The sequence below is a fragment of the Lepus europaeus genome, chromosome 7, assembly GCF_033115175.1.
Source record: "Lepus europaeus isolate LE1 chromosome 7, mLepTim1.pri, whole genome shotgun sequence".
Lineage (NCBI taxonomy): Eukaryota > Metazoa > Chordata > Mammalia > Lagomorpha > Leporidae > Lepus > Lepus europaeus.
Genome location: NC_084833.1, coordinates 91,869,015 through 91,894,990, shown reverse-complemented (window position 1 = coordinate 91,894,990; position 25,976 = coordinate 91,869,015). Strand labels below are relative to the sequence as shown.

The window sequence follows — 25,976 nt, the reverse complement described above, 5'->3', positions numbered from 1 at the left end:
CAGATATATAAAGACCTCAAGAAAGAAACAAAGAATCCAGTTAAGAAATGGGCTAGGAACACAAATGGGCATTTTTCAAAGGATGAAATTCAAATGGTCAACAGACATATGGAGATGCCAGAATAGTGAGGGAGCGCACTGATAGTCCGGGAAAAGATAGTTTAATAAATTTGGAGTTACTGTAGTCTCAGGAAAAGATTTGTGAAAAAATTGCAGAGGAAACTCTTCCAAATCTAGTGGATGTGACACAGAGGACCTGCGGGGAGAACAAGGATGTCCACGGCACGGAGGACAGCCGCAGAGTCTGCATGCCAGCGCTGGAAGGGGAGGTGAGACAAAAACCTCGGTAACCCGAGACATTGGTGGGGAAATGCAGAAAGAGCCTAGAGGGAACGAGGCTGCAAGCCCCGCTGGGGAAAGTTCACCAGGCTGACTGGATGAGAGAAAAAAATGAATAAATAAGGGGAACCGGCATGGACACTAGCCTCTCTCTCCTCTCACCTTACAAAGCCGAGCAAGACAAAGAGCAGGAGCCATTTTGGACATACATAAAGCGGTGAACGCCATCAGCCAAGCAGAAAACCTTACTCTGGTGGGGAGAAATAACAGGAGGTAGGACCTAGTGAAAGTGTGGAGCTAACAAACTGAGACTGTGAAAATCTGAGGGTGGGGAAGAGAACGCATCGAGTACACAAACTAAGTAACCTTGGCAACCCGGTGAGAGACTGCAGTGAAATTTGAGACCACACTGAGGGCTACATAAACCTTTGTATGGTCCCTGGAGTAGAGTAGACAAATACCCACAGGGGCCAGATTTCATACATCAACTACCCTCAATTCCACTCAGCTGTGTGGGATTACTTCCTTTCTGAGTCAAAAAAAAAGAGAGAGAGAGAGAGAGAGCGTGCGAGCAAGAGAACAACCTGGGAGAGTCACCTTTGACACACCCTTAACCATGAACAACCAGAGCTCTCTGGCCACACCCATCAAAGACTCTAAGGGTCCATCAAAGGCAGACAGCACACTTGATCTAGAGTCATAGTATAACGAGAAAAAACACCACAGCAAAGAAACCAAACAATATCTCCAATATGCCAAGCAACAAACGTAGAAACCAAGGTAACAAGAACAAGGAAGACACTATGATGCCCCCAAATGAAAAAGACAGCCCAATTCAAGATTATAAAGATGATGAGACAGAAGAAATGTAAGAAGAGAGGGAAGAAATGTACAATTTGGGACATGCTCAAGCTGACTTGCCCCAAACGATAGAGTTAGAAACATACCAGGAGATTCTAATTCAATCCCATTAAGGTGGCATGTACCAATGCCATCTCACTAGTCCAAGTCATAAATTTCAGTTCACAATTGAACATAATGATAGGACTAAGAATCAAAGGGATCACATAAACACGACTAGTGTCTGAATAATACTAACTGATAGAATAAAAAAGGGAGAGAATGATCAACATGGGAAGCGGGATGCACAGCAGACTCATAGAATGGTGGATGTCCTAAACAGCACTCTGGCCTCAGAATCAGCCCTTAAGGCATTCGGATCTGACTGAAAAGCCCATGAGAAAATTTCAGGCATGGAAAGCCAAGACCCATTGGCAAAAACAAAACAAAACAAAACAAAACAAAAAACACCTAAATGAAGGAGCTCCGCGAGTGAGATCCCAGTGGAAGGAACAGGTCATCAAAGAAGGAGGTACCTTTCTCTGAAGGGAGGAGAGAACTTCCACTTTCACTATGACCTTGTCTAAATATGATAAGAGTTGGTGAACTCAAAAGGCTTCCATAGCCTTGGCATCTCATGACTGGAGCCTAGGGAGATTACTGATGCCATCAACAAGAGTGTCAATTTGTTAAGTCAACAACAGGAGTCACTGTGCACTTACTCCTCATGTAGGATCTCTGTCCTTAATGTGCTGTACATTGTGATTTAATGCTATAACTAGTACTCAAACAGTATTTTTCACTTTGTGTTTCTATGTGGGTGCAAACTGTTGAAATCTTTACTCAATATATACTAAACTGATCTTCTGTATACTAAGAGAATTGAAAATGAATCTTGATGTGAATGGAAGGGGAGAGGGAGCGGGAAAGGGGAGAGTTGCGGTGGGAGGGAAGTTATTGGGGGGAAAGCCATTGTAATCCATATGCTGTACTTTGGAAATGTATGTTCATTAAATAAATGTTTAAAAAAATTATATATATTGAAAAAAAAAACCAGAAAAATGAAAAGATGCTCAGCATCACTAGCCATCAGGTCAACACAAATCAAAACCACAATGAGGTTTCACCTCATCCTCATTAGAATGGCTATCATACAATAAATCAAAAATATAATGAATGCTGGCGAGGAAGTGGAGAAAAGCTACCCTAATACATTGTTGGTGGGAATGTAAACTAGTACAACCCTTATGGAAGGCAATATGGAAAATCCTTATAGTTTTAACATATGACCCAGCTGTTCCACTCCTGAGAATTCACCCAAGCATATTGAGATTAGCAATATGAAAGTTTATTGCATGTTTATTGCAGCTTAATTCACAGTAGCTAAGAACAGAATCAACCCAGATGTCCATCAACTGATGACTATTTGAAGAAAAAGCGGTATATATACTCTATGACATCTACTCAGCCATAAAAAAATTGAAGTCCTGTCTTTTGTAACAAAATGGATGCAACTGGAAACCATTATGCTGAGTGAAATAAGCCAGTCTCAAATGCCAAATATGATATATTTTCTGATATGTGGTAGTTAATATAATAAAATATATATAAGAATGAAATACACATCTTATGATTTGACTGTTTTTAGCTCTTGTCTATATTCCTCTGGAACAGTGGTCTAGTTTTTTATTAGTTGAATATTGTGGTTAATGATGCATTGACCCCATGATTATAAAGTAAATTGAATTTATTTTGCAAAAATTAAAGAAATGAAAAGGAAGGAAGGAAGATGCTTGAAGGAGGGAGGGAGAAAGGAAGGATACTAAGAAGATAACTATAAATATATATGAAACTTCTCTTTATATTAATAAAAAATTTTTAAAAGAAATACCAATGACATTCTTTACAGAATTAGGAAAACATTCCTGAAATTCATATAGAAACCCAGGCGACCCAGAGTAAAGAAATCCCAAGCAAAATAAATCAAGCTAGAGGCCTCAGAAGAACATGTGCTAAATTAAAAACAATTTAAATTAAGAGTTTGTAGAATCTGTACTATTAAATGAAATGTAATGTTTTCTTGAGGCTCAATAACATTTTTTTAAAAAATTTCATTCCAGGTATATAAACTTCACGTATTTCATATAAATAGATTCAGGAATATAGTGATACTTCCCATCCTAACCTCCCTCCCAGCAATGTTCCCACCCTACTTCCTCTTCTCTTTCCTATTTCTACTCTTAATTTTTACAAAGATCTATTTTCAGTTACTTTATACTCAAAAGATTAACGATTTACTAAGTAAAGAAAATATGTATTTTTAAAATTACCTGAGAGCTGATCATGCGTTGTGATGAGCGAGCAATATTGGCAGGTAGACCAAAGAAACTAGGTTTGTCATCTTCTGGAAGTTTTTCAATGACAGCACGATAGTCCTAAATATAAAGAAGTGAAAAAAACAGTTTTTCACCAAGGAATGAATTTATAACCGCTGAAATCAGAAAGAATGAATACTGCGAATTATTAGATTATCAATTATTCATAGATTAATTTTCGAATAAATCTTCTGTTGTATAATATAAACTCAATTATTGATGGGAAATATTCTCCATCAATAAACATCTTCATACTTTGACACTATATTTTCTTCCCTTAAGCCTTTTCTCACATATACAAGGAATCTTGAATTGAAACATAGTTGAGTGGTTATGCCTACAATCTATGATATTACATTAGATGTTTTAGGAAGGCCCTATTTTTTTTCCCTAACCTACTGAAGACCTTGTGTAGAGTACAGAAGTTTGCATATGCTTCTTTACACCAGCTTACATTGTGCTTACATTTTATTAAGAAAAATTTTCAGCAACAATTTTGAATTTACAGAAACCCTGAAAACCTACAGATGTATTCTAATGTGCACACACTGCTTTGTAAATCATTTTATCATAAAACAACTCCACAGTGTTCAGGTTGCTGGTGAGGTGTGATGAAACACATCCGTAATTTTATAATTTCATTCAAAGAATTACTCTAAGCATCACATATATCTGACTTGCCGAACATTAATCTGGACATTTCTTCACTCATGACTCTAGGAAAAAAAAGCGTAGACCAAGAGGATCCATTGATTTTTGCTCAATGATGAGAATTGATTTGGCTGTCCGTTTTGTGAGGAGACAAGTTATACTATGTATTATACATGGGTCTATCCTGTGCTTGCTGAAGCAGGGGTGGGAAGACTTTCTGTGACTTCCTATCATGTTTTCTCATCCTTGGCAGCTGCCTCTGAAGTATTTTCTAGTGGACCCCAGAAGCCCAGCACCTAGAAATAAATCAAATTTTGGAAAGACATGCTGTCCCTTAAAGTTTTTCCTCTCCTTGAGTTCAACATCACATTTGTAATCTTCAAGAGTTCCATTACAATGTACAGGAGAATATGTTTTTACATTTGTTTGAGTGAGTATACACGTGCAAGCATATGAATCCTCTATCCTATCAAATTCAGTTATGGAGAAGGTTAAACAGTGATTCTCATCAATCATCCTGGAAGTTTAAAGCTATTACTCTGTAGAATTACACATTTCATTCACTTCAAAACAGCTGTGAAATCTTATTGAAACTGCCTAGACTCATCTATTTAGAACTATACACTGTCATGTTGATTAAAGTACTGGCAAATCCATATCCAAACTGATTTATACTCACTTGAACAAAAAAAAATTTACTGTATATTACCATTTACAACAACAGATGAAAAATTTTCAAAACTAATCTAGGCAGTTAGAAGTTAGGATGAGGTATCCTTTGTGCAAAATGTAGTAATTGCCAGTAGAACATAAGGAGAGTTTCTGCGGAGCTAAAAAGGTTGGTTCTTGATCCTAGTGCTAGCTACTACACTCATGTGTTCAATGAATAAAAGCTAATTGCATTTTATACTTACTATGTGAATATTTATGATATGCATATTTCCACATGAATTCTATTTTTCAATTTAAGCTTCAAATAGTAGAGATGAAAGTCTTATTAGGATACATCATCAAAAGTATATAATAAATAGCTATATTATATACTCTGCTCATTCACTCTTAAGGTTCTCCTGCTAGAATGTAAATTCCATAAATGCATCACTATATCCAAAATGTGTAGAACATAGATTTTACTGAGCATTAAATGAATAAGTGAAAGATAACACATAGGACACACGATAATGTAAGAAATCATATAGCTAAATGAGAGTAATATATTTAATGTTAACTTTGTATTTTGAAAATTATATTACTGAAATGAATTTTCTTGAATACGATTTAGATGAGAGGAGAAAACAAAAAGCAGATTATATAATTGAAAGTATGTATCTGTAATTCATGAAGAAATGTATAATTATAATAGTCAATATAATAAAAGCATAACTTGGACATTTATAAATACAGATTTGTGGTAAAATAAGGTAGAATTGAAATCTTAGCCTAATGTAATATTTTTTTGGAAAAGAGGCTTTCAGATTTCTGTGAGATCCCAGCAGAATAAACGGGCCATCAAAGGAGGAGGTACCTTTCTCTGAAGGGAGGAGAGAACTTCCACTTTGACTATGGCTTTGTCTAAGTAAGATTGGAGTTGGCAAACTCAAGTGGCTTCCATAGCCTTGGCAGCTCATGACAAGAGCCTCGGGTGATACTGACATCATAAATAACAGTGTCAACTGTTGAATCAACAACGGGAGTCACTGTGCACTTGCTCCCCATGTAGGATCTCTGTCCTTAATGTGTTGTACAATGTGAATTAACGGTATAACTAGTACTCAAACAGTACTTTATACTTTGTGTTTCTCTGTGGGTGCGAACTGTTGAAATCTTTACTTAATATATACTAAATTGATCTTCTGTATATAAAGAGAATTGAAAATGAATCTTGATGTGAATGGGATGGGAGAGGGAGTGGGAGATGGGATGGTTGCAGGTGGGAGGGAGTTTATGGGGGGAAAAGTCGCTATAATCCAAAAGATGTACTTTATGGCCAGTGCCATAGCTTAACAGGCTAATCCTCCACCTTGCGGCACCAGCACACCGGGTTCTAGTCCCGGTTCGGGTGCCAGATTCTATCCCGGTTGCCCCTCTTCCAGGCCAGCTCTCTGCTATGGCCCGGGAAGGCAGTGGAGGATGGCCCAAGTGCTTGGGCCCTGCACCCGCATGGGAGACCAGGAAAAGAACCTGGCTCCTGGCTTCGGATCAGCATGATGCGCCGTCCGCAGTAGCCATTGGAGGGTGAACCAACGGCAAAGGAAGACCTTTCTCTCTGTCTCTCTCTCTCACTATCCACTCTGACTGTCAAAAAAAAAAAAAAGATGTACTTTGGAAATTTATATTTATTAAATGAAAGTTAAAAAAAAAGAGGCTTTCAAATAGTAATTCAAGACAAAAATCTACAGCTCATTAAAATACGCACATAAACAATAACATCACTGTGAAAGATAGATTCCTTTTGTAAATTTAAAGCAGGCCTAAATATAAAAGACAGAAACTAAAGAAAGATATTTGTTAAAATATTTTACCTTCTTTGTTGATTCTGTCTAGTTGACCTGTCCATTGATGAAATTCCCCCATTACTATTGTATCGGAATCTATATCTCCCTTAAGATACGTTAGCATGGTTTGAAATAGCCAGGTGCCCTGGTATATGACTGCAGTCATATCTTCCTACTGAATTGATCCCTTAAATCATTTCATAATGCTATTCTTTGTCTCGTTTAATAGTTTTTGTGTTAAAGTCTATTTTGTCTAATATCAGGATGGCTACTCTTGCTCTTTTTTGCTTTCCATTAGCATGGAATATGTTTCCATCCTTTCACTTTCAGTATAGGTGTATCTTTGTTGGAGGTGTTTTTCTTTTTTTTTTTTAAGATTTAGTTTATTTATTTGAAAGAGTTACAGAGAAAGGCAGAGACAGAGAGAAACAGGTCTTCCATCCACTTGTTAACTCCCCAAATGGCCGCAATGGCCAGAGCTGAGCCAATACAAAGCCCGAAGCTGCTTCTGGATCTCCCAAAGTGGATGCAAGGGCCCAAGAACTTGGGCCATCCTCCGCTGCTTTCCCAGATGCATTTGCAGGGAGTTGGATTAGAAGCAGAATAGCCAAGGCTTGAACTGGCGCCCATTTAGAATGTTGGTGCTGCAGGTAGGGGCTTTAACCTGCTGTGCCACTGGTGCGTTTCTTGCAAGCAGCAAGTAAATGGATCTTGTTTAAATCCATTCAGCCACTCTGTATCTTTTAATTGGAGAATTTGGCTATTTACAGTCAAGGTTATTATTGATAAGTAATGACTTGGCCCTGCCATTTTTCCCTGTACATTCCTGTTGATTTATACTCTTGCTAGGATATTTTTCTACCTTCATATTCTTCTGCATATTTTTAAAATTATTAGACAGAATACACTCATGTCTACCTGGAAAACATATTCTCCTATTCCAGTTCTTCACCTCAGGTCTCCATTCTTTAAATTTTCCAGGGCTATTCATTTCAAGACTTATCTACACGCTAGTCTGATAACATAAACCTTTAATAAGTACCCAAAAATACTTACATTTCTAGGATGTCTTACTAGGGTTTAAAGAATAAGACCATTTATTAATATAATAGTAATGTGTATTATGAATAATTCTGCATTTGTAAATAAATAAGTCAAAAATAAGAAATGATTCAAATGTCTATATGGTATAGGAAATAGATTGAAAATACTTTAACTTACCAAAATGCTGCAAGATTTTGGCAGAGACATGGAATAAGGAAAAATGCTTTTCTTGTTCCTTTGGTTTAATATATCATCCACAGAAGAATTAAAAAACTGTTTGAGGTATGACTGAAGAACTCTAAGGTCAAAACAGTTATCTATACGTCCTCCATAAATAGCATTTTCAAGTAAACCATGTACAAATTCCCATTGTACATCTTTGGTACCTAAAATTTAAAATAATCTTATTAATTTCATTGGTAAAATATTAACCAGATTTCTGTCTTCAGCTACATCCATTATAGACATGGGAGATATAGATCTTCATATCACTTAGTCTTCAAGCAAACATAGCAGTATTAGTTTTATGCAGTTACAAGCAAATGGTGAAATCGAAGCATAGGGAGGTTGATTTACTAAAATGAACAAGTTACACAATTCCAGAGATACAGAATAGAAATGTGGTATTCTGAATTCAGAGCCTCCTTTTCCAAATAATACTGCATACTTAAATTGGAAACTCCTTAAAATAAACTGTCCATAACATAATTTTAAATAGTTGAGGAAATATTCAATTCATAAAATGTGATTAATAGGGAAATTCTCTATAACACCTTCATATGTGATAGTCTCCAAAATCAATATTATAAAAAGTCAATTATCCATTTTCTACTCTACAAAAAATATAAAAATGCAACTTTTTATATTATTTCATCTGTAGCAGATATCCTCATAGTCATAATTCAGTGATGTTAAAGTTTAAGAATTTTATTGCTAGTAAATATAGAAAATATTTAAACTAGCCATTTATTGTAGTTGCCATTATTTTAGTTCTACTAAATTACTATAAAATTTAAAGATATTCACAAAAATTGATAGCCATGTTGCTCTATGACTTGGGATATAGGTAATTTAGGTTGCCGTCTGCAAGGTAAGAGCACGTACATGATAGAGAAATAAAGTTGTTTCCTTTCCATATCAAATTATCAACAATGACTAAATAAGAGATTTTATAGTTATTCCTTAATAGTCACTTCATACTACCTAAGTAATGGATACATGAGTCATTGACAAGTCAAGCACTAACCAATGCAGAAACATTGGAGTACCTTACAACTTACAGAAGCAGCAATGTGTGAGGTACTTTATAAAAATTTTGGAAGTAAATGTTTCCTTCTTGAACTCATTACTCTAAAAGCAAATTTTTATGTTTTTCAGTATAAAATGAACACAATTTAGATTTTAACAATAGAAAAGTAGTAAGAGGCAAGAATTACTGATAACTCAGTACATTAAATGTACTAAATGTTAAAGGTTTCTAATGGCTTTTCTTATTTATACTACTCAACAACTAAAAAAAAAAAAAGAGGTACAAACTACTATTATTCCTCCTTTACAGATCAGGAAACTCCGGTTTTAAGGTAAAAGAAGTTACTCTCAGTCGCATGACAATTAATCCTTCTACCAATTGTCCCCAATAGATTTTTTTGTTTACTTTAAGTCTACCTAACTAGTGGTTTCTCGATAGCAGGGAATTTTGTAATCATAATATTATATTCTTATCTATATTCTTGACGAACAGTGCTCATTCTACTTACTACTTGTTGAATTATTTAGTGGAAGATTAAATTTGTGATTAAAAAGTAAATTGAAATTAGATCATCACAACAATTATAGGAAAAACAAGGAAGGAAGGAAGAGGGGGAATGGGAGCTAGTGAGCAAAGGTGGAAAAAAGGGTGGGGAAGTTTCCTTATTCTCTTAAAACTGTGTATTGGAGGGCTGGTGCCGTCATGTAGTAGGTAAAGCAGTGCTGGCATCCCATATGGGCATTGGTTCAAGTCCCAGCTGCTCCACTTCTGATCTAGATCTCTGCTAAAGCAGTAGAAGATGGTTCAAGTCCTTGAGCCCCTGCACCCATGTGGGAGACCTGGAAGAAGCTCCAGGCTCCTGGCTTCAGATCTGTGCAGCTCCGGCCATTGTGTCCACCAGGGAAGTGAATCAGTGGATGGAAGACCTCTCTCTGTCTCTCTCTTACTGCCTCTACTGCCCTGAACTCTGCCTTTTAAGTAAATAAATCTTTTTTAAAAATCTGCATATAGGAAATACATGAAATTTGCTCTCTACATAAAAATTTAGACTATATGAAGTAAATGAAATCTATTCCATGTACAAAATTATACAGTTCAATTTTTACCGTGATACTAAACATTATGTTAAAATATTTTTTATTTGCAATCAATGGTATGATATATCTAAAAATTACAGTACACTATTAGTTCATCACAAGCTTGAAACAAAGACATATCATTTAAACTCTCTCTGCTTTGGTTTCCTCATCTATAAAAACCAATGTTGTCCAATGTGAAATAATGCTATAACTAGTACTGAAACAGTATTTTACACTTTGTGTTTCTGTGTGGGTGCAAACTGTTGAAATCTTTACTTAATATATACTATACTGATCTTCTGTATATAAAGATAATTGAAAATGAATCTTGATGTGAATGGAATGGGAGAGGGAGCGGGAGATGGGAGGGGTGCGAGTGGGAGGGAAATTATGGGGGGGGGGGCATTGTAATCCATAAACTGTACTTTGGAAATTTATATTTACTAAATTAAAAAAATAAATTATTACTTATTAAAAAAAAGGGTCAGGCTAGATCCGGTTCAGAAGCCAGGAGCTGGAAACTCATTCTAACTCTCCCACATGAGTGGCAAGAATCCAACTACTTGAGACATCACCCCTGTTTCCCAGGGTCTGCATTAGCAAGAAGCTGGAGTCATTGATGGAATTGGATATTGAACCCAGGAGCTCTAATATGAGACACAGTCATCCTAAAAGACCAGGCCAAATATTAATCCTAAACAATACTCTAAATTCAGGATAGCTACATAGGTTCAATTTATGAAAAATGTACTGAAGTGAATGTGCACTTTCCTGATGTAAAAGCTAAAGAAAAGTTTTGAAATAAAAATCATTTGGAATACTAATGGCATTAACAGTGGTGAACAAACACATAATATGAACTAATATTCCCACAGAAATACATCCATACAATCACATAAAGATATAGCCATATATTACCCATAACCATGGTAAGCTGAAAATTACCCATGTTCATCAACACAAGCTTATTAAAAAAATCATACAACAGTGTATTATATAACTTTGAGAATGGACTATAAGCACATGCAACCATGTGGATAAACCTATCAAATATAATGCTAACTGAAAAGGGTATAAATACATCAAGAATACTTGCTATATGATTCAAGTTTTGCAAAAATATGTAAAGCTGATCTATATACCCAAGTATCTGCTATGAACCTTGAGACAGATGTAGGGGAAGTCAGCAACTAGAAAACAATGTTCCATGAAGTGGAATTTGGGCTATTAGAAATGTTTTGCTTTTTTAAAAAAGATATTTATTTGAAAGAGTCAAAGAGAGAGAGAAACAGAGAGACAGAGACAGAGATATCTTCCAATTTTGGTTCAATCCCCAGATGGCCGGGAGGGCCAGGGCTTGTCCAGGCCCATGCCAGGAGCCTGTAGCACTATCTGGGTCTCCCATGTGGGTTGGAGAGCCCCAAGCTTTTGGGTAATCTTCTGTTGCCTTCCCAGGTATATTAGCAGGGAGTTGATTTAGAAGCAAAGCAGCTGGGACTGAAACTGATACTACAATACGTGATGCTGGAAATGCAGGTAGCAGTTTTAGCTTGCTGTGCCACAATGCTGGTTCCCCAACTCTCAAATTTTACTAGTCATCTTGAAAGAGATTGGAATAATTAATTCAATTGGAGGCAGAAATTTTTAAGGTCACAAATGAAGACTAAGTCTTTCTAGTTTTCTGCTTCCTGATAACTACATATCAATCAAAAATCTAATGGGTTGCATCCAAATCAATAATATAACAGAATATAAAGAACCCTCATATAATATGTGCATGATGAGAACATAAAAAAGAAAACAAGCAAACTTTTTGATAGGAAGTTAAGTGAATTCTGAAGAAACCATACTGTTTACAAGACCTCAAATACAGCTTTCGTTAACATGAGATTAAACAAGAAAACTTTCAGAATTGGTGCTTACCATCAAAGAGTCTGTCAATAATGTTATACCCAGCCCGAAGATCTGATAAAGAAAATTCATAAAACTTGGTCCATCCCTATGAAAACAAATTTAAACAATAGTGAAGAACAAAGCAGTGTTGAAACATATATGTAAACACCACTGTCCTTAAGATTTCAAAAATGATGTTCAATATATACTAAAAAACTCCAGAATTTTTAATAAAATGACTGTACAAAAATCTATAGTAACAATGATTTAAAAACATTGACTTCCACAGTATGAAAAGCACATTATAATACCATATAGTTTTTATTATTTAAATGTGTGATATTATAGTCACATCACAAGTCAACAAATTGGTAAACTTTTTATTCTCATGTAGATATCGAGATAATGATTTTCTTCTTCCTAATTATGGATCTCCTACACAAACATGAAAGCAAAAAATAATTGCCCAAAAAGTCTTAAAAGTATATAGCATAATATCCTATATATTTACTCATAATGAATATTCACTCATATTGAATATTCTTATTAGAACTTAAAATTGTAAACATGTAACTAACAGCTACAGCGTTGTATTAAAGAGCTCTATGTTGTATAGAGAATATGAAATACAACTGAAAATAATTTCAAGTTTCTATTAACTGTAAATAATTAGTTCTCTAATAAATTAAGATCAAACTAAAATACATTCATCATTCAAAAAGTTTCTTAGATGTATATGACAGACATTTCAGGCTTTGAGAATATAAAAACATACCAAAATATAAATTAGCCCTGCAAGCATGTAGCTTTCAGTGAAACGTGGAGAGTAATAAGGAGTCAATCACTCAAATACATGTACAACTACAAACTGCAGTAAGTTTGATAGAAAGATACATATTTGATATCTATAAGAAATCTGACCTAATCTAAGAAATAATGGAAGGGGAGTAGAAAAAAAAAGACAAAAGTAGATAGATCTACTAATTAAGAAAATAAAATTAACCAAATTCTTGTCCTGTATTATAATGGAAAGTAAAGAATGAAATGGAGAACTGTTAAGAATGATTAATAAGCCTATGGCTTATTCAAATGGATGGTAGTTGTTTACTAACTAAAAGAATACAAAGGGGTAGGAGTTTGGGGACTTAGCTAAGATGCCACTTAAGATGCCCACAGTCCATAGTGGAGGTCCTGGGCTAAATTCCTAGCTCTGCTCCTTATTTTGGTTTCCTGCTAAGGAACACCTTGGCAAGCAGCATTTCAAGACTCAAAGAGCTGGTTCCCTGCCTCTGTTGAAGGCTTGGATTGAGATCTTTGCTCCCTACTTCAACCTAGCCAGCAATGCCATTGTGTTGCAGAATAGACCGGCAGCGGATAGTAGATCTGTGTGTGTGTGTGCTTCTGTGTACATGTGTTTCTATGTGTGTGTCTTTGTACATGTGTGTGTCTGTCTTTAGGACTCTGCCTCACTCTGGGTCTCTCTGCCCTGTCTTTCCCTCGCCACCCCCTCACATCCCCTCCTTTGCCTCTTCTTCCTCTCTGCCTCCTCTCCCTCTGTCTCCCCCATACACAACTCTGTCTCACTCCCATCCCCTCTACTGTCTCTGCCTCGCTCCTCCTACTGCCATCTCCCTCTCTAACTTTTAAAATAAAGTTTTTCAATTAACATACAGGTTTGAGAAGGAATATCATGAGATTAATCATCAGAAGTGTTACAACTTCTTAAAAGATTACAAAGTGTGGTTTATACAATGGACACTCTTGTTGATGAGAATAAAGCAATAAATGAAAGCCACAAAAGTTTGTGATCTTGAGAAGTCTATATTCCAATATTTGATCCAAAATATGTAGATTTTTCAGTCATTTTTGAGATATCCAACAGGGTAGATCAAATGAGTAGCTGTATATACAGACGTACTTCAAAAAATTCATGCAAAAATGGAATTCAAATATGATGTGCTTTTTTTCATGAACTTTCTAAAGACCATTCTTAGAGTTTAAAGAACTGATCTGAGGTAGATGTATAAATTTGGGGTTCAATACCATTTAGATAATTTTTAAAAAAATAAAATTATGAATACTGTGAAAGAAAACTTAATCTTTCTAACCTGTATTTAAGAACTAAAGATCTGTAAGGGATATGTGCCCATCAACAATTAACAAAATTCCAATTATATTTTAACTAAATGCTCTAATAACTCAAAACACAGGCTTATTAATAACATTCATTTTATCATTCTATAAGAGACCCTATTTGCAAAAATTAATATTTTTAAGTTTTAAATATCTTAAAGATCAATGGAAGAAACCTCCAAATAAGAATATTATTGATATTTACTTCCAAATTAGAAGATTATTATTGATATTTACTATTCATCCCTATGAAATAGTCTCTAACAATTGAATTGTACTCTGTCTGCTTTTACCTCTGATTTCATAATTTTTTGAGACTAAACTTATTATGCAAAAACAGTGATATTCTCTATGAAGAGTAATTTCATAATATTTATGAATTTTCAAAAATACACATTTACTTATACCCAAACATTCTACCTTTAGAACTGGTGACTATGAATCAGTGTTATTTATAATAAATATAAGGATATTCACTAGCACACTATTTTTGAAATAGCAAAATGAAATGAGTGATCATCCAATAATTAAAAACTATGAAATAATGTCCATCAATATAATACAAGTAATATTTTAAAATCAGGCATTAAATAGGTATTGATATTTAACAATCTCTAAAACAGTTTACTTAAAAAAGTAAAGAACTGTTTTTGTGGTGTGGTACATTTGAGTATGTATATAAATTCATAAAATGTTTGTATATTTATATAACATCTATGAAAGACACCTAAGAAATATGAGTATGTAACAGTGGGAACCCTTGGAATAGAAACTGGGTGGTCAGGGCATAAAAAAGGAGGAGACTAACATTTCATTGCAAATAATTTTTCCAGTTTTTTAATTTACACTATGTGCATGTATCACTTAGCTCACAATGTAATTTTTTGAAAATATAAATTTGCGGCCTGCACTGTGGCACAGTAGGTGCAGGCACTGTCTGTGGTGCCAGCATCCCTTATGGGTAATGGTTCAAGTCCCAGCTACTCCACTTTCAATCCAGGTCCCTGCTAATGTGCCTGGAAAAGCAGCAGAGGATGGTCCAAGTGCTTGGGCTCCTGCACCCACATGGGAGACTGGGATGAAATTCCTGGCTCCCGGCTTCAGCCTGGCAGTTCTAGCTGTTGCAGCCATCTGGGGAGTCAACCACCGGATGGAAGAACTCTCTCCTCCCCTGGTGACTGTGTCTTTAAAATAAATAATCTTTAAAAGAAATACAAATTTTATTTTCTCAGTAAAGGTATATAACTATCATTATCCTTCATCTACCAGAAAGGATTCATTGATATGTTTGCCAAGCACTGATGTCAAAGAAGTTGGGGGCAAAGGCTTTAGAAAAAGGTGAGCCTGGTCATTTCAGAATTCCATAGCTTTTTAGGCATGAATCCTTGAGCAAGTTTATTATCATTGACATACACTTTCCTCCTTGGTAAACTAACAATAATTGTCGGTAAAATGGTGCAGTGTTATCTATGGCGTGATCTACACCCTGACACCATCCTAGGCTCTAGCCCCTGCTGCCATTGCTGGAAGCCAGGTGGCCACATGGCCCAACTATGCCGTCAAGCTCCACCCCCATCCTAATGGAATTCCCTGCTCCTACTTCCTTGCCCGCCCCTCGGCAAAGTTTTAAAAGGACCTGCTCCTTAACACCTGGCTCTCTTGCTCTCTCTCTCCATCTCCTGACCTCTGTCTCTGTCTCTTACGCTCTCCTTCTCCCTCTTTTTCCTTCTTCACCCCTTCCCTCCAGTCTGTCGAATTTCCCCACTATAAATCCTTTCTCATACTCTGGTATTTGGTGTGTTTTGTGGCGGCCTTACAATAATTAAGTGCACTCTCCCCATAAATGTGATAGACAAATTATATTAAATAATTCAAAGCTATTATTATGTACAATTTCACCCATTTGAAAAGGTACTATTGACTGGCTATATGCCACTGTGTAAAGCACTGCTAAGTGTACATTGTTTGCTTCACTTAATAACCATAAAATTAGTATTCTAATTCAACAGTTGAAGAAAATGATGTTTACTGGATTTGAAGTAGTTTGTTTCATGTCACATAGCTAGGAAACTAGAGAACCAGGCCCTAATTCAAGTTTTTTCAACTCTAGAACATATGTTATTATTTTGACAAGGAAAATAGAGAGGCTAAATGAGAGGTCAAATGAGGATAGGAAGTTCGAGAAAAGACTTCTTCCAAAGTAATTTGAAGAGTTGAAAAAGCGATAGGAAAAATTTGAAGATGGAGTAATGCAACTTATGGCTAAGATAGGCATTTGCCAAGAACAGAGAATTAGGAGCAGTTGTGACTGCCATAGAAATGAGAAAATGTTACCAACTGGGTAACAATAAAAGCTAGAGCTTATGAGAAAGAATTTGGTGGCTAAAGGACCTTAAAGAGACCCTTGGTGACAAATGTAGAATACAAATAAGACAAAGGGCTTGAGAAGAGGTTGAAAGGGCAAGCAGATCTTTTCTCTGGATCATGCTAAAAATTTGCATATTTTCATGCAAGTAAAATAGAAAAGTTATTTGATAGCTTAAAACCTCAGTGGTGAATTAATCATACTCACATATTAAAAAGTTTTGGCTGCTAAATTCAAAAACCAGAAAGAGGGATTGGAAGGCTAAGGAGTTAGAAGGAAAGTACTATATGTTTGGAATCACAAGGCTTAGGAAAAAAACAGTAGGTTCAGTATGTTAGGCTGCCACTGGGGATGCCTATATATCACATCAGAGTGCCAGTTAGAGTCCTAGCTACTCAGCTTGCAATGCAGTTTCCTGCTAATGTGCCTGAGAAAGCTGCAGAAGATGGCCCAAGTCCTTGAGTTCTCACCACCCATGTGGGAGAACTGGATGGAAATTCTGGCTCCTGCCTTCGAGTTGACTTAGTCCCAGCAGTTACAGGCATTTGGAGAGTAAACTAGAAGATGGAAGATCTGTCTCTCCTTCTATGTCACTCTGTCTTCAAATAAATATATCTTTTAGAAATAAGAAAAATGTCAAGAAATACACATAGATATCAATTATATTTTGTTAGCAGAATCCACATTACTTGATAATGGTTTCAGTAAGGAAACTAAGAAAAAAAGTTGAACTGCTAGGTTTCTAGCTTAACAAAATAGATATTAATTGTCTTACACTAAAAGAAAAACAGGTATGGGAAATCAGTTTTTGAAATCAGATACATAAGATATAAACTATATAAATGGAACCTCATACTGAGGGCTTATGATAGGTCACAAATTGTTTGAATATTTTATTTAAAGGGGTAAAGTATATGAACTATATACAATCTACAAGATTAGCAGAAAAAAACTGGAGATAGAAAATTATGACAACTGGAAAAATCTTGAGATAAAATTATGAATCATGAGCCAACTTTTGACATAACACCAGCTTTTTATATTAAATTATAAAATATTCTAATATAAAAACTGTAAAGCTGAGAATGTATCTAAGACATGTTCTCAGTTACCTGTGGAATGTAGTTTCGTCTTTCTTGACATGCAGCATGAAACCATGCAAAACTAAACAGAGCATGAGCTCGAAGCACATTGTCTTTTTTGTTAATTTGCTCAGGAGTCCAAGATTCATAAGTACGCATTAAATTCTTCTTCAAACCTGGAGGTGACTTAAGAAAAAAATTAACAGCCTATTACTGAAAATATTACAAATTCATCTAACATATTTAAAAGAATATTTTAATGAGAAAAAAATGTTCATTTACCAAATTTGACTTATTTTATTATGCCACTTCAAGATGTACAAATTAAAAACTAGTTTTAAACTTCTTATATCTAATAATCTCAATTATAAATCAAGAATAATTTTAAGTTAAAAAATCTATAACCAATAATATTAACAGCCAAATAAGTTTTACATAATTTTTACTGAAATTAAACAACCATTTATCATAATATGTTATGAAGAAGTATTTTTGAGTTTAATATGCCAGTTATCCCTCACCATTGGAATCCCTCACCATTAGTTACCATTTGAATTCCGATGAACCTTTCAACATGCAGTTTACATATAGTATCAACTAAAATTCCTCACACATTAGTATATCCAGTTGCTAGTGGGTATTGCCTGATACTGCATGGCTGACAAAAATGAAAACCTAGGAGCTGAAATTAAAATGCTCATCCACATATACCAGATATCTGTTACACCTTTAAGTTGTGAAAATGATAAAAGAAAATATTCAAATTCTTGGAAAAAAGCTAATTGAACTCCTTCCAAAAATCTTCAATGTAAAAAATAAAAATAATGCATAGGTTTATCTATTTTTAAAAGTCAAATATTTCTTCAAACAATGGTTTCTCAGATAAAAAGAATGTACTTCCATAAGAAAAATATAATTATTCTAAAACAAATATAAGCCAGAACCTTAAGAATACCTACTACAAAGGCCAGTCATGGCCCTTTTTAATCCTTTTGTTATTAGAGACTTTTTTTATTAAACTAAAAAGAAAATACACACTAGTAAGGTACTCAGTATCAAATCTATATTTTTAAAAAAGAAAAACAGTATTTCTGAAATATTTATAACAAACTATCAGAACTATTGCAATTTTGCACACTATTCAACAAAGCATGATAGTAACGAGAAATTATTCACTTAGTTTTGTAAAGGCAGTACACATTATGCAAATTAATGATTACAAAGAAAACTATATACAAAAAGACTATTTCAAAATTCAAAACATGAAAACACTACTACACCAAAGTTATGAAATAAAAACTACGGTCACCCTTTACTGCAAATTCAGACTTAAAATTATTTTAATATTAATGCAAGCAACTACAAACAGTCAAATCTTCAACTTAATTAATCAGGCAGAACAACAGCAAATAAACACCTAAAGAAAGGAAGAAAAAAAGCAGGAAATTCAGTGAATTGTGAAGAATAACAAAAATAGTATACATTCAGAGTATGACATCAGTTATTTGGAAAGTAATTTAAAACTCTTCTGGTGATTAAAAAAAAAAATTAAAAAGAGATAAATCCAAAAGGCTAAAGAGAGGTGCCTTGTATTCACCTCTGCCACAAAGAACAAAGACAATGATGGAATGCATTTCAAGAAGAGTGACTAACTGAAGATCTCTGCAACTCAGCAAGGGAGTGATGGGAACCCTAAACAGCACAAAGACTTAAAATCACAGCAGAGAGGGAGGAACCAAGAATATTTCAACTATGACCCTTGCTCTCTGTGGAAGAGAGACTCTACTTTATTGATTGTCCTAAATACAGAACTCCATATTCTTCACAGGTTTTATGTCAAGTTTAGGGAGCTGCTCTGCACCAAAGGAAGAGCTCACACTGGCTACCTACCAACCTCCAAACTCAAAGTGTTGCAGAGAAGTGCAATCTCTAAAAGGAATCCACTGTAATAGTCTACCCTTTTTTTTTTTCTATTTTTCCTTTTTTTTTTTTTTTTAAACAGGCAGAGTGGACAGTGAGAGAGAGAGAGACAGAGAGAAAGGTCTTCCTTTACCGTTGGTTCACCCCCCAATGGCCGCTGCGGCCAGCACGCACCGCGCTGATCCGAAGCCAGGAGCCAGGTGCTTCTCCTGGTCTCCCATGGGGTGCAGGACCCAAGCACTTGGGCCATCCTCCACTGCACTCCCTGGCCACAGCAGAGAGCTGGACTGGAAGAGGAGCAACCGGAACAGAATCCGGCACCCTGACTGGGACTAGAACCCCGGGGTGCCGGCGCTGCAGGTGGAGGATTAGCCTGTTGAGCCGTGGTGCCGGCCAGTCTACCCTTTTCTAGAGGCCAACAGGTGACTCCACCAGAAGTCCTGGGTCAGTGTGCCTCACAGTGTGGAGGACAAGTTCATCAGCATACCATGGCTCTGAAACTGTGGTTGTCAGAACCACAAATGCCAGCATCACTGATGCTCATTCCGTGGAACCTAAGGATAGCTCTTTCCCTGTCTAGTGGCTCTGAGACGGAGGCTGTTGCCACAATAAGCCCTAGCATCATCCATGTTCAATCCCATAGGACTTGGAAATGATCCACTCCATGTGGTGTGCCTCATCAGTGCTTGGCTCCACAGGACTAGAGAACAGCTATCACTGGAAGTCCACATGCATTATGGCATCAAGTCACTACCTTCACAAACAGCTACAGTTAAGACTGAGGCACTAATAGACAATACTTTAGTTGTTATCGAAATCAGCAATCAGACAGAAGCTACATGTTTCTGCTCACTTAGTACCAAAGTCAGAGCAGCGACTCAACAAGAAACTTACATTCACTACTGGTGGGAATGTAAACTGGTGCAGCCATTGTGGAAGACAGTATGGAAATACCTCAGAAATCTGTATATAGACCAATCATATGACCCATTCATCCCACTTCTGGGAATTTACCCAAAGGGAAAGAAATAAGGCTATGAAAGAGTGATCTGTACCCCCACGTTTATTTCAGCTCAATTCACAACAGCTAAGTTATGTAATCAACTCAGATGTCCAACAACTAAAGAATAAAGAAATTATGGTTTATGAACACTATGAAATACTACAGAGCAGTAAAAAAAAAAAATTAAATCCTGTCACCTGTCATTTGAAACAAAATGGATAAAAGTGGAAACCATTATATTTAGTGAAATAAACCAGTCCCAAAAAGTCAAATACCATTAGTTCTCCCTGATCTGTGGTAACTAGTAGAGAACCTAAAAGGTAATCTATAGAAATGAAATTGATACTTTGAGATGGGACGATTCTGAACAGTCTTTGTCTCAACTGCTGAGGAACAGTTTTTTTTTTTTCTTCCTGCTTGGTTTTCTTTTTTTTTTTTTTTTGGTTCTTCATACTATTTGTTGAACACTTTACTTAGTGTAGGGTTACTCTTATGAGTATAAAGTTAACTGAAAATAGATCTTTGTAAAAATAGGGAAGAATGCTGACAATGGGGAATCTTATATACTGTTGGCAGACAATTAAATTACTATAGTCACAATGGAACAAAGTATGGAGATAACTACTACATGATCTAGCAATCCCACTGTTAATTATAAATGTAAACATTAAGAAGTTTCCTTGGACTATAAAAAATTATAAGTGTTTCAACAAACAGAAAATGGAAGCAGAAATGCCTTCACCAGTCTTTAAGGTTTAATTCAGCTTCCTATTATTTTATGACCTTTAAAAGTTACAAAACGGGCTGCCACTGTGGTGCAGCGGGTTAATGCCATGGCCTGAAGTGCCGGCATCCCATATAAGTGCCGGTTTGAGACTCGGCTGCTCCACTTCCGATCCAGCTCTCTGCTATGGCCTGGGAAAGCAGTGGAGGACGGCCCAAGTCCTTGGGCCCCTGCACCCATGTGGGAGATCCAGAAGAAGCTCCTGGCTCCTGATTGGCGCAGCTCCGGCCATTGTGGCCAGTTGGGGAATGAACCAGTGGCTGGAGGGCCTCCCGTCACCCACCTCTCCTCTCTTGTGTGACTTTCAAATAGATAAATAAATCTTTAAAAAAAAAGTTAGAAAACAATACTGCAAACATAGTTTCAGATATATCAGGTGTATCGGATATCAGGCATGGATCTACCCAACATTGTATGTTAGTAGGATATAAGGATAACAGGCTGGATGGAAGAATAGGTGGTCAAAACAAAGGAACTACACAAGCAAAGAAACTTTGAAAATAAACTTAGTTATGTCTATTTTTATATATATACATATATATACATATATATATATATATATATAAAAATAAACTGGATGTCCACATACAAAGTAATTAGGAATCTTGTTTTCCAAAATATACAAAAATCAACCCAAAAAGAATTAAAGACCTAAACATAAGACCTGAAATAAAACCCCTAGAGGCTTTATGACACTTGATTTAGCAGCAAGACACCAAAAAAAAAAAAAATGGGACTATATCAAACTTAAAAACTTCTGTAAAGTTAAGGAAACAATCAACACAGGTAAAAGGCAGTCTACAAACTGGGAGAAAATATTTGTAAACCAAGAATCTGATATAGAGTTTGTATCCAGTGGTATATAGATACACACACACAAATAACAACAAGTTTCATCCAATTAAAAATGGCAAAGGACTTGAACAAATTGTTCTTCAAAGAAACACACTAATGTTCAACTAGCATAAGAAAAGATGCTCAACATCTCTATCAAGGAAATGCAACTCAAAGCCACAAGGAAATACTAACAGTCATTAATGTGACCAATACTTCGGAAATAAACACAGAAAATACGTGTTAGTGAAGAGGCAAAGGGATTGTCCACTGTTGGTGGGAATATAAAATGATACAGTCACAATGGAAAACTGTGGATGTTTCTCCAAAAATTAAAAATACAACTACCATTTGATCCAACAATGCACTTGAAGTATACATCTGAAATAACTGAAAAAAAAATCTTGAAGAAATATGTGTTTACCTATGCTTACTGCATTTTTCATAATAGCCAACAAGTACACTTATAAGTCCATTGATGGACATATGGATAAAGAAAACATGGTATAAACACATAATGGGATACTATTTAGTCTTAAAAAGAAATAAACCTCTGGGGCTGGCGCTGTGGAACAGTGGGTTAAAGCCCTGGCCTAAAGCGCCGGCATTCCATATGGGTGCCGGTTCTAGTCCTGGAAGCTCCTCTTCTGATCCAGCTCTCTGCTATGGCCTGGGAAAGAAGTACAAGATGGCCCAAGTCCTTGGGCCCCTGCACCCAGGTGGGAGACCTGGAAGACGCTCCTGGCTTCAGATCCGCACAGCTCTGGACGTTGCGGCCATCTGTGAGTAAACCAGCGGATGGAAGACCTCTGTCTCTGTCTCTACCTCTCTCTATAACTCTGTCTTTCAAATAAATAAAATAAGTCTTTAAAAAAAATAAACCTCAAGGAAATTATCTTAAGTGAAACAAGCCAGTCACTAATAGTCAAATACTGAATGATTATATTAAATGAGATATATAAAGTAGTCAAACTCTTAGAAGCAGAAAATAGAATGGTGGCTGCCAGGAATGGTGGTAGAAAAGTGAGAAGGCATTTTTCATTACATTCCGAGGCTTAGTTTTGCAGGATAAAAAAGTTCTAGAGATTTGTGGCACAGCAAGGTGCCTATAGTTAACACTGTGGTACTGCATACTTAATAAAAAATTTCATATATACTTACTACAATAAAAGTAAATTATATGAAATAGAATGAAAATGACATTTGAGTACATTTTCATAATATTTATGTACATTATGTATTACCTAAGTATAAAAGAAAGTTTGTATTTTGTACTAATAGGTAGTTTTTGTAAAGCTTTAGAAGGCAAGTGGACATTACAGCTCTCATACAACTAGTGATCCAAGTTTTAAATCTTCTTACCTCGTATGTTATCTTCAAACTTGATTGTAATAAAATAGGAGTAAAGTTTGGATGAACTTCTGCAGTGAGCCAAAGACGAAAGGTATCTTTAGGGCGAAGAGTATTCAACTCCTTGTTTTCAAAAATAATAAAAATTTACTTAAACACACAAAATTATCAATCTATTATTAATATTTTTTCTTATTAAAACTGCTCTATGATATTCTCATATGTTTCTTAAAGTTCTGGTGATATTTCCTTAAATATATGTTTTCTATTGCTAGCTTAATGTAATGAGTAAGAACTTGGAACTGGACTGGATTGAAATGAACTTTACCACTTATTTGCTGTGTGATCCTGGGTACCATGACTTACAGTATCTTTAAGGAAGAATAATCAAATGTAACTACTGCATAAGATTGTGTGCAGCACTTAAAAGAGTGCATGATATATAGTTGAGTACAAAATAAGTGTTGGTAATAACTACTATGCCTAAACTACCAGCCAGGGCTTACCCAATCTCATTACTTCATTTGATGCTTTCAGGGAGTTATATATTTCTGTATCAATTCACACATTGACAAATTTTAGAAATATCTTGTGGCATGAAATATAAATTAAAGTTTTCACCATACAAATTAATCTGTGCTTTGTACACTTTAGACATTCAGATTTTTATGCCTTTCTTCATACTTCTTATTCCTCTGCCCAATATCCCCTTTGTAACCAAGCAGAGTCTTACTCATCAGTCCAAATACAATTTAAGTTTAGTACCTTAGAGGAATTCTTTGCCAACTCTTCCCTACCATTATATCAAGCAGTAATCACTAATAGTGTTTTGTATATCTCTCCCTTAGCATTCATCATTGTACCATACTTACCTCTGAATACAGTCAGTTTTTTAAACTTTTTTTTTTTTTTTTTGACAGGCAGAGTGGATAGTGAGAGAGAGAGACAGAGAGAAAGGTCCTCCTTTTTGCTGTTGGTTCACCCTCCAATGGCCGCCACGGCTGGCGCATCTCGCTGATCCGAAGGCAGGAGCCAGGTGCTTCTCTTGGTCTCCCACATGGGTGCTGGGCCCAAGGACTTGGGCCATCCTCCACTGCCTTCCTGGGGCCACAGCAGAGAGCTGGCCTGGAAGAGGGGCAACCGGGATGGAATCCGGTGCCCCAACTGGGAATAGAACCCGGTGTGCCAGCGCTGCAAGGCTGAGGATTAGCCTGTTAAGCCACGGCGCCGGCCTTAAACTGTGTTCTAAAGAGCAAGTAACTCTGTCTGTAACCAGTACCTAAAACAATTCCTGGCTCTTTTCTGTAATCAACAATTGACCGTAGATTGAAAGAATAAATGACAAACAGATTTGATAGCTCTAAAAAAGAGGGATATCTAAAAGTTGTTTTAATATAATCTGTGCCTGACACTAACATTCATTTTTAGTATTAATGTGAAATACCAAGTAAAGATGATCAAAAAATACTAAAAGAATGGCCATAGAAACATTGTGTTTGGGACCCTGGACTCGTGTGGGAGACCCAGAAGAAGCTCAAGGCTCTGGCTTCAGATCAGTGCAGCTCTGGATGCTGCGACCATCTGGAAAGTGAACCAGGCGAGGGAAGACCTCTCTCTCTGCCTTTCGAATAAATAAATGAAAATCTAAAAAAGAAGAAGCTCCTGAAGCTCCTGGCTGTTGCCTGGCCCAGCCCTGGCCATTGCAACCATTTATGGAGGAAACCAGTGGATGAAGATCTCTGTCTCTCTCTTTCAAATAAATTTTCTTAAAAAGTAAATAAAATGCATTCATACATCATAATTTTAAAATGTAAACCTTACATAAAGTTTTTCCCTAACATGAAATAAAAAGTAAAAGAAGTAATACATTTGATATAGTTGGATTTACAATATATTTTAAATTATATCCAAAAATTCATTTAAACTTCCCAAAAGCAAAAAACAAATCAACTGTTTTTAAACCTTTGTAAAATGATTTTTCCTATGAAAAAGTACAAATTAAGATTAGGTTCCAGGGCGAGCAGTGTGGTACAGAGGGATAAACCACCCTTTGTGATGCTGGCTTCCCCTATCAGAGCACTGGTGTGGGCTCTGACTGTCCCCTTTCCCATCCAGTTCCCTGCTATAGTGCCTAGAATCATCCCTAAAAGCATTCTGGTCAGTTAAAAAGCCTATGAGAGCATTCTGGCAAGGAAAGCCAGGACACTCATGCAAAAAGTATCCCTACCTGGATTACCTCCTGGGTGAGACCCCAGTGGAAAGAAGTGGTCATCAAAGAAGGATGTATTTTTCTCCCAAGGGAGGAGAGAACTTCCACTTTGCTTATGGCCTTGACTAATACTCAGAGTTTGTGGATTCAGAAGGCTTCCATGACCTAGGCAGCTCATATCAAGAGCCTCAGGTGATTACTGACGTCCCGAGTGAGTGCTAATTGTTAAATTAACAACAGGAGTCACTGTGCACTAACTTCCCATGTAGGACCTGTGTCCTCAAAGAACTACAGTATTAGCATTAATGACAAAACTTGTTCCAAAAGATTC

At 36.1% G+C, this 25,976-nt stretch overlaps 1 protein-coding gene across 3 annotated transcripts in view; it reads right to left on the bottom strand.

Moving 5' to 3' along the window:
* The window catches only part of DYNC2H1 (dynein cytoplasmic 2 heavy chain 1), a 367,993-nt gene that overhangs the window by 127,885 nt on the left and 214,132 nt on the right, over positions 1–25,976 (bottom strand). For all 3 annotated transcript variants that reach the window (XM_062196938.1, XM_062196939.1, XM_062196940.1), the window contains 5 exons: positions 23,449–23,559; positions 17,576–17,731; positions 11,996–12,071; positions 7,922–8,130; positions 3,510–3,614 (listed from right to left, as the gene is read on the bottom strand). In XM_062196938.1, coding sequence (XP_062052922.1) covers positions 3,510–3,614; positions 7,922–8,130; positions 11,996–12,071; positions 17,576–17,731; positions 23,449–23,559 — 657 coding nt within the window. The remainder of the gene's footprint in view (positions 1–3,509; positions 3,615–7,921; positions 8,131–11,995; positions 12,072–17,575; positions 17,732–23,448; positions 23,560–25,976) is intronic.